The 14,915-nt window shown below is 43.9% G+C and overlaps 1 protein-coding gene across 3 annotated transcripts in view; it reads right to left on the reverse strand.

The window, feature by feature from the left end:
* The window catches only part of ATP8A2 (ATPase phospholipid transporting 8A2), a 999,149-nt gene that overhangs the window by 857,845 nt on the left and 126,389 nt on the right, over positions 1-14,915 (reverse strand). For 2 of the 3 annotated variants that reach the window (XM_073662456.1, XM_073662454.1), the window contains exon 2: positions 7,973-8,117. The exons of the other annotated variant lie outside the window; for it this stretch is intronic. In XM_073662456.1, the coding sequence (XP_073518557.1) occupies positions 7,973-8,117 (145 nt within the window). The remainder of the gene's footprint in view (positions 1-7,972; positions 8,118-14,915) is intronic. 3 annotated transcript variants of the gene reach the window in all.

Below are 14,915 nucleotides of genomic sequence, written 5' to 3' on the forward strand. Positions count from 1 at the left end.
TTAATAAAAGGCCAAATACATGAATCAGGAGTATCTGACAAGTGGAATATGCCTGTCCCAAGTCTTACTCCAGTCAGAGACTGGAGTAAGATTTCTGGAGTAAGGAACGTCGCAGCTCATCATAAATTACACAAGTTGTAGAGCATCACACTTCCGTCTTGCCCCAATTCCCATTTTGGCAGAGCTGGGCAAAACTAGCGGTAAGACACCAAAAGTCCCATCATTTTTGCTCAACTACGAGTTGTAAAAAATTTTTGCGACTTATCAAAGCTTTTTATCCCAGAATTCTGCTTTGATAAATCAGGGCCATAAACATGCAATGATCAGAGCCGTCCTTATGCTAACCGTTTTGCATATGGACAGCACACGAATCGATTATGTTAGTCTGAACGAACCCTAAAGGTCTTGGTTTTTAGTTTAAAGTCGTCATTTAAAAAAAAACTTTTAACATTCAGACTTCTGGCATTCAGATTGGTGGATCCAAATCCAACTGATTGCTTGGTCGAAAGGGCTATTGGCTCTCATTGCCTTTTTCTGACTTTACTCGGGAAGTGGCGTTGGGACTCACAGAAAGTCAATATTCTATACGTTGCTAGTCCTAACTGTCCCATTGCTAGTCCTAACTGTCCCAGGCTGAAGAGTTGATCAAAAAAGAAAAAGGCCAATCACTCAGATAAGCAACTTTGCCAAGCAGAGACCCATAAACATTTTTTGGCAAGCAGAAATTTGAAACTAAAAAATTATCTCCAAATATAATTTCTATAAATACTGCTCAATAGTAACAAGCTACACGTAGGCACACCTATAGTCTTCTCCAACCTTTGGAGTTTCAAGGACTCCTTGGCCCAGATCTTTTTTTTATTGTTCATTTACTTCCTTGATTAAAGGTAAGAAACTTTCTAAATACCCTTCATAAAAATATTTCTACTATTTTGCTGCAGCAGTGTCTGTAAGTCCTTTATATAGATGGGTGATTTTCAAAAAAGATATACATCTGTCAGAGCTCTTTCTGCTTCCCTCTCCCATCTCTCAGCGTTAGGTATAAGAAAAGGGTGAAGGGGGTAATACACAGATCTGTAGTAGATAGAAGGGAAAGTATCTAAAGTTTTATGGAAAGCTGCATAAACAGGCTATATACAAGAAGGAAAGCACAAGAAGCAGTTTTGGAGCTGTACTGATGTATGAAAGCAAGTGAAGGCAGCAGCACCCTGAGTACACAAAGACTTCACATCCAGCCTATATTACACATAGGGGCACTCCCAAATGAGAATAATATGTAACTTGGATCAGGCTGCATCTCAGGGTGTCTGAAAATTAAGGAATTAATGAAGATCGCAGACTGAAACCTAGTACAATTTTATTAGCTACAAGTAACTACTAACATCTGTACAAATATTTTTTCATTGTTAAAGGTGTCCAAAGGTTTTAAAAGACACTGTAAATTTCAGAATACATTGCTGCTAGATAGCACATAAAATATGTCGACTGTTGACTGTAGTGCGAAACAATAATTTCATAACTGCACCATTTCACAATGACATCATTACTGGAATAACTCACTTTATGGGTTTTCCAATATCAATATATTTATGGTCCAATCAAAATCTTTACATCTCTTTTTACTCTTATATTTACTAGTTCCTTATAAGCACATGCTGAAAAGATCCTTAGTAAAACAATACTAAACTAATGGAGGTTCCTCAAGAATCTATCATAGAATGTTATAGTTGGAAGGGACCTCCAGGGTCATCGTGTCCAACCCCCTACTCCATGCAGGAGTCACTAAACCATCTCAGATAGATGTCTGCCCAGCCTCTGTATGAAGACTTCCATTGAAGGAGAACTCACCACCTCTCGTGGCCGCCTATTCCACTCATTGATCACCCTCACTGTCAAAAAGTTTTTTCTAATATCTAATCTGTATCTTCTCCCTTTCAGTTTCATCCCATTGCTTCTAGTGTTTCTATAAGAATGATCTCTCTACAATGTGACAGCCCAGATATTTGTAGACAGCTATTAAGTCTCCTCTTAGCCTTATTTTTTGCAAGCTAAACGTTCCCATTTCCATCTATAACTAGTTATCAACTCCTAGATATTTTGTTACCAAACATACCATGTAATCTTAGGGCATTTATAAGGTTCATTAACACGCCAAAGTTAGTGGATACACTTGCGTCCACAAAAACACTCAGTGATCCTCTGATCAGAGGTCATAGGTTTTTAAAACTGTATCCAAATTCAGAAGCCCAGCAATTTCCATATAGTCATCTAAACCTTAAACGGAGATACCTAATAGCTTATACATATTAGAGCCCCTTAAAGGGGTGATCTAGTCTACTGTAAATAAAGCTTCAAAGGGTTATCCTATTACATGTGTTAATAACATCACTAGGATTTGCCTTCAATTTACAATGAGCCTTGAGCAGGGGGTTGGACCAGATGACCCTGGAGGTCCTTTCCATCTCTAACATTCTAGGATTCCATGATACAGTCAATGAGGCTCATCCCCAAACGATAGGCAGAAATAAGTAGCAGTGGCACTAAAAAAAATGAAATAACACTACATCCCTTGATGAGAGGTGTATGATGGGTGCGTGATGGCAATGACAGAGTCTATGCCATTTCCAGAAAAAAATAAACTTTGTTCTAGAGGTTTGTTAGGTACAGAGGTTTTCCACCAGTTGGACACCGTGCACATATCCTTGTTTGGTCAGTACTAGGACAACCCTTTAATATTGCACAGGGAAAATGGATGCAATTTTCTGTCTTACTTTCTGCTTCACCTAAATCGCCCCAAGAAACTGACGTTCCGGAGCGGAGAGCACATTTAGCAAGAAAACTGTTTCCTTAAAAGATAAAAATGACTTGCGGCAAAATATAATTGTATCCATTCCTGAATGATCTAGCAGAGTAAGTGAGCAGTATGGTCACTGCGAGTAATTGCTAGTAATCCCCAGATGATGTCCTGATAATGACCAACCATTAATACAAAAGTTATGAATAGGTATTTTATGGAATTTTACTGATTGTACCCAATAGCAGGAATCATAATGCAGCTTCCAAAAAAATAAGCAGTGAGGAGCTGCCAGGAGGAGCCATAGTGCTTCCAGCTTATCAGGTGCCGCTGCTACTTTGTTCTGCCTGTCTTTTATGGATTTTCACAAATTGTACCCAATGGCTTGAGGCAGAGGGCTGGGGATAATTTTGGATACTTAAAGGGAACCTATCACCATGAAAATGCCATCCGATCTGCAGGCACCATGTTATAGAGCAGGGGGATCTGAGGAGATTGATGTATAGTTTTGTGAGAAAAGATTCAGTATAACTTGTGTTTTACTCATTTATACCTCTGCTCTTTCTGGGATTTTGGGTCCAGGGGGCGGTCCTAGCAGTGTATAAGTGTGCACAGAGAGAGAGCTGTCAATCCCTGATAGGACCGCCCACTGGACCGACTGGTCCCCAGAAATGAGAGATCAGAAATCCCAGTATGTGACTGGTCCTCAGTAATAAGGACAGGTCAGTAATCCCAGTATGTGACTGGTCCCCAGCAATAAGAACAGATCAGTAATCTCAGTATGTGACTGGTCCTCAGTAATAAGAACAGATCAGTAATCCCAGTATGTGACTGGTCCCCAGTAATAAGGACAGGTCAGTAATCCCAGTATGTGACTGGTCCTCAGTAATAAGGACAGGTCAGTAATCCCAGTATGTGACTGGTCCCCAGTAATAAGGACAGGTCAGTAATCTCAGTATGTGACTGGTCCTCAGTAATAAGAACAGATCAGTAATCTCACTATGTGACTGGTCCCCAGTAATAAGAACAGATCAGTAATCCCAGTATGTGACTGGTCCCCAGCAATAAGAACAGATCAGTAATCTCACTATGTGACTGGTCCCCAGTAATAAGGACAGGTCAGTAATCCCAGTATGTGACTGGTCCCCAGCAATAAGAACAGATCAGTAATCCCAGTATGTGACTGGTCCCCAGTAATAAGAACAGATCAGTAATCCCAGTATCTGACTGGTCCCCAGTAATAAGAACAGATCAGTAATCCCAGTATCTGACTGGTCCCCAGTAATAAGGACAGGTCAGTAATCTCAGTATGTGACTGGTCCCCAGCAATAAGAACAGATCAGTAATCTCAGTATGTGACTGGTCCTCAGTAATAAGAACAGATCAGTAATCTCACTATGTGACTGGTCCCCAGTAATAAGAATAGATCAGTAATCCCAGTATGTGACTGGTCCCCAGTAATAAGAACAGATCAGTAATCCCAGTATGTGACTGGTCCCCAGTAATAAGAACAGATCAGTAATCCCAGTATCTGACTGGTCCCCAGCAATAAGAACAGATCAGTAATCCCAGTATGTGACTGGTCCCCAGCAATAAGAACAGATCAGTAATCCCAGTATCTGACTGGTCCCCAGTAATAAGAACAGATCAGTAATCCCAGTATCTGACTGGTCCCCGGTAATAAGAACAGATCAGTAATCCCAGTATGTGACTGGTCCCCAGCAATAAGAACAGATCAGTAATCCCAGTATGTGACTGGTCCCCAGTAATAAGAACAGATCAGTAATCCCAGTATCTGACTGGTCCCCAGTAATAAGAACAGATCAGTAATCCCAGTATGTGACTGGTCCCCAGCAATAAGAACAGATCAGTAATCCCAGTATCTGACTGGTCCCCAGTAATAAGAACAGATCAGTAATCCCAATACCTGACTGGTCCCCAGTAATAAGAACGGATCAGTAATCCCAGTATATAACAGGTCCTCCGTAATAAGAATAGATCAGTAATCCCAGTATCTGACTGGTCCCCAGTAATAAGGACAGATCAGTAATCCCAGTACCTGACTGGTCCCCAGTAATAAGAACGGATCAGTAATCCCAGTATATAACAGGTCCTCCGTAATAAGAACAGATCAGTAATCCCGGTATGTGACTGGTCCCCAGTAATAAGAACAGATCAGTAATCCCAGTATCTGACTGGTGCCCAGTAATAAGAACAGATCAGTAATCCCAGTATATAACCGGTGCCCAGTAATAAGAACAGATCAGTAATCCCAGTATGTGATTGGTCCCCAGTAATAAGAACGGATCAGTAATCCCAGTATATAACAGGTCCTCCGTAATAAGAACAGATCAGTAATCCCAGTATGTGACTGGTCCCCAGTAATAAGAACAGATCAGTAATCCCAGTATCTGACTGGTGCCCAGTAATAACAACAGATCAGTAATCCCAGTATATAACTGGTCCCCAGTAATAAGAACAGATCAGTAATCCCAGTATATAACTGGTCCTCCGTAATAAGAACAGATCAGTAATCCCAGTATGTGACTGGTCCCCAGTAATAAGAACAGATCAGTAATCCCAGTATATAACAGGTCCTCCGTAATAAGAACAGATCAGTAATCCCAGTATGTGACTGGTCCCCAGTAATAAGAACAGATCAGTAATCCCAGTATGTGACTGGTCCCCAGTAATAAGAACGGATCAGTAATCCCAGTATATAACAGGTCCTCCGTAATAAGAACAGATCAGTAATCCCAGCATGTGACTGGTCCCCAGTAATAAGAACAGATCAGTAATCCCAGTATGTGACTGGTCCCCAGCAATAAGAACAGATCAGTAATCCCAGTATCTGACTGGAATCCAGTAATAAGAACAGATCAGTAATCCCAGTATATAACTGGTCCCCAGTAATAAACACATACCTCCATTCCGCAGATAACTGGTTACAATGTTGCCTTCCCCAGGTTCTCTCACACTATGTATCACACACTATGTATCACACACTGTGTATCTCACACTATGTATCACACACTGTATCTCACACTGTGTATCTCACACTATGTATCTCACACTATGTATCTCACACTGTGTATCTCACCCTGTGTATCTCACCCTATGTATCTCACACTATGTATCTCACACTATGTATCTCATACTGTATCACACACTGTGCATCTCACACTGTGTATCTCACACTATGTATCTCACCCAATATATCACACACTATGTATCTCACACTGTGTATCACACACTATGTATCTCACACTGTGTATCTCACACTATGTATCTCACCCAATATATCACACACTATGTATCTCACACTGTGTATCACACTGTGTATCTCACCCAATATATCACACACTATGTATCTCACACTGTGTATCACACACTATGTATCTCACACTGTGTATCTGACACTATGTATCTCACACTGTGTATCTCACACTATGTATCTCACACTATGTATCTCACACTATGTATCTCATACTATGTATCTCACACTGTGTATCTCACACTATGTATCTCATACTGTATCTCACACTATGTATCACACACTGTGTATCTCACACTGTGTATCTCACACTATGTATCTCACACTATGTATCACACACTATGTATCTCACACTGTGTATCTCACACTATGTATCTTACACTATGTATCTCACACTGTGTATCTCACACTGTGTATCTCACACTATGTATCTTATACTGTATCACACACTATGTATCTCACACTGTGTATCTCACACCATGTATCACACACTATGTATCTCACACTGTGTATCACACACCATGTATCACACACTATGTATCTCACACTGTGTATCTCACACCATGTATCACACACTATGTATCTCACCCTATGTATCACACCCTATGTATCACACCCTATGTATCTCACACACTATGTATCACACACTATGTATCTCACACTATGTATCTCACCCTATGTATCACACCCTATGTATCACACCCTATGTATCTCACACACTATGTATCACACACTATGTATCTCACACTATGTATCTCACACTATGTATCTCACACTGTGTATCTCACACTGTGCATCTCGCCCTATGTATCTCGCCCTATGTATCTCACACTATGTATCTCACACTATGTATCTCATACTGTATCACACACTATGTATCTCACACTATGTATCTCACACTGTGTATCTCGCCCTATGTATCTCGCCCTATGTATCTAACACTATGTATCTCACACTATGTATCTCACACTGTATCACACACTATGTATCTCACACTATGTATCTCACACTGTGTATCTCGCCCTATGTATCTCGCCCTATGTATCTAACACTATGTATCTCACACTATGTATCTCACACTGTGTATCTCACACTGTGTATCTCACACTATGTATCTCACACTATGTATCTCACACTGTGTATCTCACACTGTGTATCTCACACTATGAATCTCACACTGTGTATCTCACACTGTGTATCTCACACTATGTATCTCACACTATGTATCTCACACTATGTATCTCACACTGTGTATCTCACACTGTGTATCTCACACTATGAATCTCACACTATGTATCTCACACTGTGTATCTCACACTATGTATCTCACACTATGTATCTCACACTATGTATCTCACACTGTGTATCTCACACTATGTATCTCACACTGTGTATCTCACACTATGTATCTCACACTATGTATCTCACACTATGTATCTCACACTATGTATCTCACACTATGTATCTCACACTGTGTATCTCACACTATGTATCTCACACTATGTATCTCACACTATGTATCACACACTATGTATCTCACACTATGTATCACACACTGTATCTCACACTGTGTATCTCACACTGTGTATCTCACACTATGTATCTCACACTATGTATCTCACACTATGTATCTCACACTATGTATCACACACTATGTATCTCACACTGTGTATCTCACACTATGTATCTCACACTATGTATCTCACACTATGTATCACACACTATGTATCTCACACTATGTATCACACTCAGCAGAATGAACTTGTAGCTTTGTGACTGAGTTGCACTGAGCAGAAGTTTGCAGCAGGCTGGTGGTAAAAATGCAGACTACTGGGCATGGGGGGTCTGAGCCCTGCCTGTGTATCTGCACATGGGGGAGGGGGATGGGGCAGGGGGCTTCTTACCTGACCCTGTTGTCCCTGAACTTGCAGGTCTGAGGCTGATTGATGAGGATGATGCGGGTCGCTGCCTCCACCTGCTCAGCACTGGACGTGGCCCCGGACATCTCATCATCCGCCTTCTTGTAACCAGCAGAGGAGTAGACTGGACCTGCAGACAGATGACAAGGCTGTGACCATGGGGGGCTGATATATGAGGAGGGGGCACACAGGAGGCTGATGAGCACAGAGGAGTGGCTGGGAGGAGGCACCAGGAGCAGGCAGAGAGGAGGATGCAGAGGGTGGAGAGACAGCAGCACAGGGCACAGACAGGAGGAGGCGGCAGCAGCAGCAGCTCGGATGAGATTCCCTGCCCAGATGATGCTGGGGTCAACTAATCTTACACAACCACTATACATAGCTGGGGAGGATGGGGGTAATCTGCACAATGGTGGGTGTCCTCATACAGCCTGCAACACTGGCACAGGCTGGCACACTGGTCAGTGACATAGCATGGCACCTAACATACAAGGGTACAATAAATACAGACTGACACATATTACTGCCAAAGAAAACATATCAATGGCACACTGCATATAACAAGATGTCAGTGTCACAGACTGGCACACAGCCTGTAATTATTGCACCTGTGTACATACTGACACAGATATTACTGGCACACATACAGTACAGACCAGAAGTTTGGACACACCTCATTTAAAGATTTTTCTGTATTTTCATGACTATGAAAATTGTACATTCACATTGAAGGCATCAAAACTATGAATTAACACATGTGGAATTATTATACTTAACAAAAAAGTGTGAAACAACTGAAAATATGTCTTATATTCTAGGTCCTTCAAAGTAGCCACCTTTTGCTTTGATGACTGCTTTGCACACTCTTGGCATTCTCTTGATGAGCTTCAAGAGGTAGTCACCGGAAATGGTCTTCCAACAATCTTGAAGGAGTTCCCAGAGATGCTTAGCACTTGTTGGCCTTTTTGCCTTCACTCTGCGGTCCAGCTCACCCCAAACCATCTCAATTGGGTTCAGGTCTGGTGACTGTGGAGGCCAGGTCATCTGGTGTAGCACCCCATCACTCTCCTTCTTGGTCAAATAGACCTTTCACAGCCTGGAGGTGTGTTTGGGGTCATTGTCCTGTTGAAAAATAAATGATGGTCCAACTAAACGCAAACCGGATGGAATAGCATGCCGCTGCAAGATGCTGTGGTAGCCATGCTGGTTCAGTATGCCTTCAATTTTGAATAAATCCCCTACAGTGTCACCAGCAAAGCACCCCCACACCATCACACCTCCTCCTCCATGCTTCACAGTGGGAACCAGGCATGTAGAGTCCATCCGTTCACCTTTTCTGCGTGGCACAAAGACACGGTGGTTGGAACCAAAGATCTCAAATTTGGACTCATCAGACCAAAGCACAGATTTCCACTGGTCTAATGTCCATTCCTTGTGTTCTTTAGCCCAAACAAGTCTCTTCTGCTTGTTGCCTGTCCTTAGCAGTGGTTTCCTAGCAGCTATTTTACCATGAAGGCCTGCTGCACAGTCTCCTCTAAACAGTTGTTGTAGAGATGTGTCTGCTGCTAGAACTCTGTGTGGCATTGACCTGGTCTCTGATCTGAGCTGCTGTTAACCTGCGATTTCTGAGGCTGGTGACTCGGATAAACTTATCCTCAGAAGCAGAGGTGACTCTTGGTCTTCCTTTCCTGGGGCGGTCCTCATGTGAGCCAGTTTCTTTGTAGCTTTTGATGGTTTTTGCAACTGCACTTATGGACACTTTCAAAGTTTGCCCAATTTTTCAAACTGACTGATCTTCATTTCTCAAAGTAACGATGGCCACTCGTTTTTCTTTACTTAGCTGCTTTTTTCTTGCCATAATACAAATTCTAACAGTCTATTCAGTAGGACTATCAGCTGTGTATCCACCAGACTTCTGCACAACACAACTGATGGTCCCAACCCCATTTATAAGGCAATAAATCCCACTTATTAAACCTGACAGGGCACACCTGTGAAGTGAAAACCATTTCCGGTGACTACCTCTTGAAGCTCATCAAGAGAATGCCAAGAGTGTGCAAAGCAGTCATCAAAGCAAAAGGTGGCTACTTTGAAGAACCTAGAATATAAGACATATTTTCAGTTGTTTCACACTTTTTTGTTAAGTATATAATTCCACATGTGTTAATTCATAGTTTTGATGCCTTCAGTGTGAATGTACAATATTCATAGTCATGAAAATACAGAAAAATCTTTAAATGAGAAGGTGTGTCAAAACTTTTGGTCTGTACTGTATGCTGGCACACTACATGGACAAAAAAGACACTTGAAAACTAGCACAATACCGGTATGTCACTGACAAAGACTGGCACACAGCATATACACACATTACTGGCTGACAGTCACCACTGATAGAGCCTGGCACACAGCATATACACACATTACTGGCTGACAGTCACCACTGATAGAGCCTGGCACACAGCATATACACACATTACTGGCTGACAGTCACCACTGATAGAGCCTGGCACACAGCTTATACACACACATTACTGGCTGACAGTCACCACTGATAGAGCCTGGCACACAACATATACACACACATTACTGGCTGACAGTCACCACTGATAGAGCCTGGCACACAACATATACACACACGTTACTGGCTGACAGTCACCACTGATAGAGCCTGGCACACAACATATACACACACATTACTGGCTGACAGTCACCACTGATAGAGCCTGGCACACAACATATACACACACATTACTGGCTGACAGTCACCACTGATAGAGCCTGGCACACAACATATACACACACATTACTGGCTGACAGTCACCACTGATAGAGCCTGGCACACAACATATACACACACATTACTGGCTGACAGTCACCACTGATAGAGCATGGCACACAGCATATACACACATTACTGGCTGACAGTCACCACTGATAGAGCCTGGCACACAGCATATACACACATTACTGGCTGACAGTCACCACTGATAGGGCCTGGCACACAGCATATACACACACATTACTGGCTGACAGTCACCACTGATAGAGCCTGGCACACAGCTTATACACACACATTACTGGCTGACAGTCACCACTGATAGAGCCTGGCACACAACATATACACACATTACTGGCTGACAGTCACCACTGATAGAGCCTGGCACACAGCATATACACACATTACTGGCTGACAGTCACCACTGATAGAGCCTGGCACACAGCATATACACACATTACTGGCTGACAGTCACCACTGATAGAGCCTGGCACACAGCATATACACACACATTACTGGCTGACAGTCACCACTGATAGAGCCTGGCACACAGCATATACACACATTACTGGCTGACAGTCACCACTGATAGAGCCTGGCACACAGCTTATACACACACATTACTGGCTGACAGTCACCACTGATAGAGCCTGGCACACAGCATATACACACACATTACTGGCTGACAGTCACCACTGATAGAGCATGGCACACAGCATATACACACACATTACTGGCTGACAGTCACCACTGATACAGCCTGGCACACAGCATATACACACACATTACTGGCTGACAGTCATCACTGATAGAGCCTGGCACACAACATATACACACATTACTGGCTGACAGTCACCACTGATAGAGCCTGGCACACAGCATATACACACATTACTGGCTGACAGTCACCACTGATAGAGCCTGGCACACAGCATATACACACACATTACTGGCTGGCAGTCACCACTGATAGAGCCTGGCACACAGCATATACACACACACATTACTGGCTGACATTCACCACTGATAGAGCCTGGCACACAGCATATACACACACATTACTGGCTGACAGTCACCACTGATAGAGCCTGGCACACAGCATATACACACACATTACTGGCTGACAGTCACCACTGATAGAGCCTGGCACACAGCATATACACACACATTACTGGCTGACAGTCACCACTGACAGAGCCTGGCACACAGCATATACACACATTACTGGCTGACAGTCACCACTGATAGAGCCTGGCACACAGCATATACACACATTACTGGCTGACAGTCACCACTGATAGAGCCTGGCACACAGCATATACACACACACATTACTGGCTGACAGTCACCACTGACAGAGCCTGGCAAACAGCATATACACACATTACTGGCTGACAGTCACCACTGATAGAGCCTGGCACACAGCATATACACACATTACTGGCTGACAGTCACCACTGATAGAGCCCGGCACACAGCATATACACACACATTACTGGCTGACAGTCACCACTGATAGAGCCTGGCACACAGCTTATACACACACATTACTGGCTGACAGTCACCACTGATAGAGCCTGGCACACAGCATATACACACATTACTGGCTGACAGTCACCACTGATAGAGCCTGGCACACAGCTTATACACACACATTACTGGCTGACAGTCACCACTGATAGAGCCTGGCACACAGCATATACACACATTACTGGCTGACAATTACCACTGATAGGGCCTGGCACACAGCATATACACACATTACTGGCTGACAGTCACCACTGATAGGGCCAAGCACACAGCATATACACACATTACTGGCTGACAGTCACCACTGATAGAGCCTGGCACACAGCATATACACACATTACTGGCTGACAGTCACCACTGATAGAGCCTGGCACACAGCATATACACACATTACTGGCTGACAGTCACCACTGATAGAGCCTGGCACACAGCATATTCACACACATTACTGGCTGACAGTCACCACTGATAGAGCCTGGCACACAACATATACGCACATTACTGGCTGACAGTCACCACTGATAGAGCCTGGCACACAGCATATACGCACATTACTGGCTGACAGTCACCACTGATAGAGCCTGGCACACAGCATATACACACATTACTGGCTGACAGTCACCACTGATAGAGCCTGGCACACAGCATATACACCCATTACTGGCTGACAGTCACCACTGATAGAGCCTGGCACACAGCATATACACACACATTACTGGCTGACAGTCACCACTGATAGAGCCTGGCACACAGCATATACACACACATTACGGGCTGACAGTCACCACTGACAGAGCCTGGCACACAGCTTATACACACACATTACTGGCTGACAGTCACCACTGATAGAGCCTGGCACACAACATATACACACATTACTGGCTGACAGTCACCACTGATAGAGCCTGGCACACAGCTTATACACACATATTACTGGCTGACAGTCACCACTGATAGAGCCTGGCACACAGCATATACACACATTACTGTCTGACAGTCACCACTGATAGAGCCTGGCACACAGCATATACACACATTACTGGCTGACAGTCACCACTGATAGAGCCTGGCACACAGCTTATACACACACATTACTGGCTGACAGTCACCACTGATAGAGCCTGGCACACAGCATATACACACATTACTGGCTGACAATTACCACTGATAGGGCCTGGCACACAGCATATACACACATTACTGGCTGACAGTCACCACTGATAGGGCCTGGCACACAGCATATACACACATTACTGGCTGACAGTCACCACTGATAGAGCCTGGCACACAGCATATACACACATTACTGGCTGACAGTCACCACTGATAGAGCCTGGCACACAGCATATACACACATTACTGGCTGACAGTCACCACTGATAGAGCCTGGCACACAACATATACACACACATTGCTGGCTGACAGTCACCACTGATAGAGCCTGGCACACAGCATATTCACACACATTACTGGCTGACAGTCACCACTGATAGAGCCTGGCACACAACATATACGCACATTACTGGCTGACAGTCACCACTGATAGAGCCTGGCACACAGCATATACGCACATTACTGGCTGACAGTCACCACTGATAGAGCCTGGCACACAGCATATACACACATTACTGGCTGACAGTCACCACTGATAGAGCCTGGCACACAGCATATACACACACACATTACTGGCTGACAGTCACTACTGATAGAGCCTGGCACACAGCATATACACACACATTACTGGCTGACAGTCACCACTGATAGAGCATGGCACACAGCATATACACACATACATTACTGGCTGACAGTAACCACTGATAGAGCCTGGCACACAGCATATACACACACATTACTGGCTGACAGTCACCACTGATAGAGCCTGGCACACAGCATATACACACATTACTGGCTGGCAGTCACCACTGATAGAGCCTGGCACACAGCATATACACACATTACTGGCTGACAGTCACCACTGATAGAGCCTGGCACACAGCATATACACACACACATTACTGGCTGACAGTCACCACTGATAGGGCCTGGCACACAACATATACACACACATTACTGGCTGACAGTCACCACTGATAGAGCATGGCACACAGCATATACACACATTACTGGCTGACAGTCACCACTGATAGAGCCTGGCACACAGCATGTACACACACATTACTGGCTGACAGTCACCACTGATAGAGCCCGGCACACAGCACACACACACACATTACTGGCTGACAGTCACCACTGATAGAGCCTGGCACACAGCATATACACACATTACTGGCTGACAGTCACCACTGATAGAGCCTGGCACACAGCATATACACACATTACTAGCTGACAGTCACCACTGATAGAGCCAGGCACACAGCATATACACACATTACTGGCTGACAGTCACCACTGATAGGGCCTGGCACACAGCATATAGACACATTACCTTGCTGACAGTCACCACTGATAGAGCCTGGCACACAGCATATACACACATTACTGGCTGACAGTCACCACTGATAGAGCCTGGCACACAGCGTATAAACACACATTACTGGCTGACAGTCACCACTGATAGAGCCTGGCACACAGCATATACACACACATTACTGGCTGACAGTCACC

This window comes from Phyllobates terribilis, unplaced genomic scaffold, assembly GCF_046119375.1.
Source record: "Phyllobates terribilis strain yellow unplaced genomic scaffold, ASM4611937v1 Scaffold_2__4_contigs__length_985480577, whole genome shotgun sequence".
In the NCBI taxonomy this organism is placed as follows: Eukaryota; Metazoa; Chordata; class Amphibia; order Anura; family Dendrobatidae; genus Phyllobates; species Phyllobates terribilis.